This window comes from Physeter macrocephalus, chromosome 11, assembly GCF_002837175.3.
Source record: "Physeter macrocephalus isolate SW-GA chromosome 11, ASM283717v5, whole genome shotgun sequence".
NCBI classification, from domain to species: Eukaryota; Metazoa; Chordata; class Mammalia; order Artiodactyla; family Physeteridae; genus Physeter; species Physeter macrocephalus.
The window spans coordinates 95,670,190-95,677,552 of record NC_041224.1 but is presented as its reverse complement, the minus strand read 5'-3'; the positions used below and the strand labels follow the sequence as shown (position 1 = coordinate 95,677,552).

The following is a 7,363-nucleotide window of genomic DNA, read 5'->3' as shown; positions in this document are numbered from 1 at the left end:
AGGCAAGTGGGGGCTACTCTTCGTTGCAGTGCATGGGCCTCTCATTGCAATGGCTTCTCTTGTTGTGGAGCACAGGCTCTAGGTACGCGGGCTTCAGTAGTTGTGGCACGTAGGCTCAGTAGTTGTGGTGCACAGGCTTAGTTGCTCCACAGCACGTGGGATCTTCCTGGACCAGGGCTCGAACCTGTGTCCCCTGCATTGGCAGGTGGATTCTTAACCATTGCACCACCAGGGAAGCCCCCATTTTAAAATTAGGTTCATTTCTTTAATTTTCATCTGAATCTATTTGTTAACTCAGCTGATTTTTTTAAAAGTAGGTGAGTTAAGCTGATCTACATTTGTTGATTGGTCTGAATTTTGTTATACTGTTTCACTATGTAGTTTATTTTCTTTGCCTCCCCCACTTTTGATATTGTGTGTAGTTCTAGTTGTCAACTTTATATTGATTTTATATAATACTCTCAGTACTCTCTTTCTTTAAATCCTCTGTTGCTTCCCTAATATGTAAGCAATTTTGAAACTACTTCTTACTGCCCCTTCTTTCTATGTAGCCGCTAGTTTTATCCTAGTGTCAATTTGTGTAGTTTTTATTTCTTGATTTCTCAGCTTCAGGTGCTATCTTTTTACTTCTATGTAATACCATTGATGTGATCAGTGAGCTTATTTAACTTTCCACCTACTCATCCCTTTGCTCCCATCTTTTGTTGGTTGTAATAATTTTACATTATTTTGATAATATAAAATTATCTGATTTTGTCTTATTCCCACCCCCTATCTTTAATCTTAATTCTTACAGTTGAGCATATGCATATATATATGTAAAATATGCATCTTAAAATTATTTACTGACAGACTGTATGGTCAAAAAGTTTGGAGACCATTACACTAAATACATATGTCTTTTAAAGAATTTGTCTGGGCTGACAAAGATAACTTTTAACTATAGCTCCTTTCTAGGTATACTTTTTTATACTTCAAACCCAAATCCCCAAACATGAGAAGTCCCTTTTTTCTTTTTAAATATACACATATAAGATATTTTATTTCAAAAAGCACAGAACATTATACAAGTATTAAATTTACATTTTGCAATAAAAGATATCAATATATGCATTACTTGTATAACTTCATCATGGATGGAATTTGAATCAGTGGTATAAACATGTGGCAGTCACTAAATATAGATCATCATCACAGTGAACCAAAATGCATAGTTGTTATGAAATGACAAATGACCACTAAAGGGTGAACTCAGCCCATACACCACGATAATAAATTAATTACACAGATATATGTTTTTCTTCACTGTATCATTAAAATTCCTGCTAAACATTCAAAAAACACAGTTTTGGAGCCATCCTGTTGAACCAGTTCCTCCACATACTACACTAAAGAAAATAAAGTGACTTTTTGCTCATTTTTAAGTAAACTTCATATGCTTAATTAAACTGTTTCCAATGATGAAGGCAAACAACTAGGATATCTGAATATAATTAGAAATCCCTTGGGCTGGGGGCAGCACTGAGAGATGTATGTTCATCTACAGTGCAGAGATCTGAATCAATCTCAGGAAATGGAACTCAATAGGAAATGGGTTCTTTGGCAGTAAAGATCTGACTGGCCATTGCAGGACAGTCCCTCTGGCAGCTTGAGAGCTTAACCCTAGAATTTATGAAATGGATAGAAAAAGGTTAGAAATAAAAAATCAATTTATCTTTGCTAAACTGGGACCAATCAATTAGGGCAGAAGTCAGCATCTTCTGTTGCCTAGGCTGGCTCAGACTTCCCAGTCAGACAATCCATCCAACAAAATTATATAAGAAATAAAAGGAAATATTATAATCATTTAATCATACTGGCAAATTTGACAAACTGAATACTTAAATTTCTAATCCTCACCCATCAATAGTTAGAAACTGTTTATTGGAGTTGTATCTATTTCCTGATACCTTCTGAATAATAATTATTCAGGAAGAAAATCATGATTGTGATTCTGATGCCTGTTCATGCCAATCCCTTATTGCAAAATCCAGAATTTCTTTACTTTACATAAAAATACCAAAAAAACCTAACCCCAAATGTGGATCATCAATCACTTTGCAAATATATTTTTATTTGTTTGCCTTTGCTGAGCAAAAAGAAGGTAGGAAAACATTTATACACATACATGACCGTGGTCACCAAAGGCAAAATAAGACGGTCTTTGAATGTATCTTTCAAACTCCTAACATTACCCCAGAGACAACAGAAGCTAAAATATAAGATTTCAATCTATCTTCTGCCTGCTGTTTTATATCATAAGTTCTTGATATAAAAAGTTAAAGCCAAAAACCAAGAAGTCTATGCACAGATGCAGGAGAGCTCTGTTATTTATAAACAAGATGGCTCAACCACAGCAGGTTATAACAGGACACAGACTACCGACCACATGGCTTTTTTCATTGGTTATACTACTCATATACCCAGAGTTTATGAAAAGTTTGCACACAGATAACAAATGAAGGATCTGTCTTACAAAGACACAGAATGTTACAGAACAGGCTTAAATCTGATTGTTCTAAATTTACAGCTGCCATGATCCATTCAATGGGGGAATTTTCTTATCCTCATTCTATAGATAGTTTACATCAGAACTGCATAAGGTTTCTGAGTCAAATAGAGTGGTGCCACAATCAAGAGATAAGTGAACTCATTTTAGAAACTTGCCTTTGGAAAATGGAAAGTGTAATTTCAAAACGCAACAAAGCTAATCCTCACCATCAGAGGTGAGGACTGCAGGCTTTGTTTCATCAGGGATAAATAATAAATACATTATCCTAACTCTTCTTGAGGTCTACAGTAGGAAAAAAAAAAAGCTTTTCCACACTGGCAGAAATTTGCCTTAGAAATGGAAACTCTGTCCATATAGAAACATAGTTTAATTTCCAGCTGAAACAGTAAGTGGCACTTTTAGGGGCATTTCCTTAGGAGAGAAATTATAAAATTTTTACTTTTTGGAAAACTTTCTCAATTGAAGTATACCACATGGTTTCTGAATTTCTCTTTAGCTGCAAGGAAGACTAACACAGATTATTAAAATCTTGTCAGTGATCCATTAGCTAAATTAAATTTGTGGGGGAAACACCAAATACAAATTGTAGAAGAGTCAACCAACATATAAGAATGCCCACAACTGCTTGATGTGACTTCTTTTATCAGGTGGATGAAGTGAAGTGGGACAGATTATGAAGGGAAATAAGTTTTCTGGAACTATTAGCAGAATCAGACACTTGGGATGAAGAAGAATTTCTTTAGTGTTCTGGAACATAAAATAGATTAATCTATGGTTTTTTTTTTCTTTAAGCATATGTTCATTAATTGAAAGAAATACTCCATTAAGGAATATTTTATTGATGTATGTGAATCTGGACATGGAGCAAAAGACCCTCCAACCCTTCCCCAGCCCTCAGTAAGGTCTCCATAATTTTGAATCAGTCTTCATTACTGTCTTCATTCTCCCCAGGCAGAGTTGGAGCTCACAGTAACTGCCAGTTGAATCCGAATAACATCTGATTAGTTTCCTGGCTCCTAGCAATCTCTTCTATGATGCAGTGTTGCTGCCACACCAAATGGAGCTTCCGATACCGCTCACGAGATAAATGAAGGGGGTTGCCCCTCCTTCAGGGGGAGAAAAAAACATGTAAGCTTGAATCAAATAACTACTACATCTTTATTGTTTAAATTAGTCTGAACTTTTGAGATGTTCTTGGAACTGGGAGGAATCACCAGGACAAGGTTTTAAAAGGTATATTTTCCCTTCACCACTGATCACTATGAACTTGATAAGTTACTTAGCTAATGAAGAAAAAACTTACTCCTTGATTATTCAGAAAAATAGGTCAAGTATACGTATACATGGGCATTATGGGACCCCATTTAAATGGCTAGAAAGGTTTATAATTTGAAGCAGTTCTCTTCTTTTTTGAGTGGTTAGCCTGAGTAGGTCTTTAATGGCTTTCTGGTCTCTTATAGTTTATCCAGCTTTGATTTCTGATCTTTGGATGGTAGAGGTTAGGTCTGAGGTGTAATACTAAGCCCTCAAATTATACGCTGCTCCTCAGAAATACTTAGTTATTATTGTCTTTATGACACAACAAACTTTCTGGTTATTAGCAACTATTTAAATAAAATTACTCCACACCAATTCTAAGGTTGCACAGTTTGTAACACTGTATAACAGCTAATCCAAAATGACTGAAGTTTGGCTGTTGCCAATGATGGAGAACTGTGAGACTCTCATCCCTGGGGCACTCACATGTCTCAGCTGGTTGGGTATTTTCATATTGCCTAACTAACTTAAAAAGTCTGCTTCTTTGTACCTTTCTGGAACAACACAGACCTCTTATCCTCAATCATTAACTACTTTCACCACCCAGCCTTTTCTTCCTGAATCCAAAGACTTTCTCTATACAGGTCAAAAGCTGTTACAATAAAAACAAATCTCCGTATGAACAAAGAGGTTCCAAGCCTCATCTAATAAGCCGATTCATTCTGAATAATATATTGGGTTGATGAAAAAGTTTGGATTTTTCCGTAAGATGTTACAAAAATCCCGAACAAACTTTTTGGCCAACCCAAAATTTCAAAAGAACAAACTTTTAGTTAAACAAAAAGAGCTTATGGTAAGGGGATCTAACCTTTATCTATATGTACTTTTGGGACCATTGTGGCCTTACCTCCTTTTTTTCATACCCATGAGTGGTACTTCAGTTCCTAACACCAGCGAAGGATACAGAAAATTACAGGATTCTAAGCATTTTTGCTAATGTTTAGAAGCAAAGAAGGCTGACATAGCTGGCTAATAAAAAGTTTCAAGTATTGCAATGGAAACAATGAATATCCATTTTAAACCAAACTCCCTTGCTTGATACTACAGATTTCTTTTATACATCAGTGCCAATTAAACCTTCTAAGTAATTCTGAAGAAAGGTTGATTAAAAATAATAGAGCATTCAAACATTAGGATGGCGGGGGTCTAAAAATTTTGGAGAAGCACAAACTTGTTGAAAATTATGTGTTACATTTAGGATGGCATCATATTTAATATTTTCAATTTATAGCTATTTAAAAATATCTCTCAGTATTAGCTTTTGTGTTTAAAGAGCTGCCACCATCCATGTACAATAATGTGAGTAAAATTTTAAAAACTTACTTCAGGCCAGGGTCTGTTTCTCCATATTCATCCAAATAAGGGGCTGGATAGGCACAGCCTCTGGCTTTACCTTCAACCAGGACTACTCTACATTCTCTGATTCTAAGGGACAAAACAACGAACAGAAATATTACTAAGTGCATGTATGCAAATGACAGGCACTGTGTCAAAGTTAATCTAGAGAAAAGACATGGTATCTGTTAAGAATTCAGTATAAAGACAATATAGACAAACAGACTAAATCGTGTTTTGTCTAAATAAAAGAGAATGAACATTGCTATTTTTGTTGAAGCTATGGGAAAGGATCAATGGATTTAGGGAAATGGGATCAGTCAGTAATACTGACTAAATATACTGAAGAGAGGAAGGAGGCTGTCCTATGTGAACCATAGGTACCCTGGAAGATGGTGGCTGGGATTGTTTCTGCCCTATTTCCTGACCTATGACCTGGAGCGGGGGAGGGAGCTTAACAGAAGAATAGAACCACATCTCCTAGTCTGATAACCCTGGGACAGAAAGAAGGTCATCTATGGAAGTGTCAAGCCTTTTCTGGTTAGAGCTGGCCTCCAACAGTGCACATTATAAAGAACCACTGTAACCCTGAAGGTACTTGGGACTCTGACAGCAGAGAAATGGAAAAATAAAAAATAATGTTCGTGTACATAAGAGATAAGTACTCTAGAGAGAAATTATAAAATAAACAGTTGGAATAGGTAGTGGGTTTACTCGCTGTAGGTACCCTATAAGAAAATAGGTGTTTGGGCTTTGCTTCCATACACTTATTCTCCTTGTTCCAACAGATGCTGATTAGCAGTGATTACATATTCCCTAGTGAGTGAGATGTTTGGGTTTATGTAAACAGAAACTAGATTACATGGGGAGAATGGAAAGAAAAAGCACACGCATCCACTTTGAATTTTTTCTCTCTCTCAGGAAACTTGCACTCTTCTTTCATAAATATGAGAGACTATTGGTCTGTCCTCAGTCATCTGCTAAGACACCAGGGAAAACAATGGTTGGTTGATAGAGGAAGTGAAGCAAATTAAAACATTCAAAGGACAACATAAAGTAATAATGTACATGTCCTTTGAAAATATAAATTTTAGGACTCTAAACTCTTTCACTATACCTGATTTTTACACAATACCAAAGTAATCAATATAAAGTCTATCATATTTCACGTTTCCATTTTTTTTTTACCATCTTTATTGGAGTATAATTGCTTTACAACGTTGTGCTAGTTTCTGCTGTATAACAAAGTGAAGCAGCTATACGTATACATATATCCCCATATCCCCTCCCTCTTGCATCTCCCTCCCACCCTCCCTATCCCAACCCTCTAGGTGGTCACAAAGAACCGAGTTGATCTCCCTGTGCTATGCGGCTGCTTCCCACTAGTTATCTATTTTACATTTGGTAGTGTATATATGTCAATGCTACCCTCTCACTTTGTCCCAGCTTACCCTTCCCCCACCCTGTGTCCTCAAGTCCATTCTCTACGTCTGCATCTTTATTCCTGTCCTGCCCCTAGGTTCATTAGAACCTTTCTTTTTTTAAGATTCCATATATATGTGTTAGCGTGCGGTATTTGTTTTTCTCTTTCTGACTTACTTCACTCTGTATGACAGAAACTAGGTCCATCCACCTCAATACAAATAACTCAATTTCATTTCAAGTCTACCATATTTGTTTAGGGTTTTCCACAAATAATGAAAATGTGAACAGATTCCAATTTTTTTTTTTTTTTTTTTTTTTTTCGGTACGCGGGCCTCTCATTGTTGTGGCCTCTCCTGTTACAGAGCACAGCCTCCGGATGCGCAGGCTCAGCGGCCATGGCTCACGGGCCCAGCCGCTCCGTGGCATGTGGGATCTTCCCGGACCGGGGCACAAACCTGTGTCCCCTGCATAGGCAGGCGGACTCTCAACCACTGTGCCACCAGGGAAGCCCCAGATTCCAACTTTTAACTCCTTATTTTTTAAACTACTTACTTCATATTTTTTAAACTATTATTTACACATTTGAGAAGATACTTAAGTATCTTTTCAAATGCAATTGCATGTGAATAACAGGTCTATACTCTAACTTCTTTTTTTTTTTTTTTTTTTTTTTTTTTTGCGGTATGCGGGCCTCTCACTGTTGGGGCCTCTCCCGTTGCGGAGCACAGGCTCCGG

The 7,363-nt window shown here is 36.8% G+C and overlaps 1 protein-coding gene across 1 annotated transcript in view; it reads right to left on the bottom strand.

Annotated features, from left to right (window-relative positions):
- Nucleotides 1-1,011: 1,011 nt before the first annotated feature.
- The window catches only part of UBR1 (ubiquitin protein ligase E3 component n-recognin 1), a 167,912-nt gene continuing 161,560 nt past the window's right edge, over nt 1,012-7,363 (bottom strand). The window contains exons 46-47 of the mRNA XM_007119577.3: nt 5,192-5,293; nt 1,012-3,657 (exon numbers count right to left, since the gene is read on the bottom strand). Of these exons, the coding sequence (XP_007119639.2) occupies nt 3,516-3,657; nt 5,192-5,293 (244 nt within the window). The 3' untranslated portion in view covers nt 1,012-3,515. The remainder of the gene's footprint in view (nt 3,658-5,191; nt 5,294-7,363) is intronic.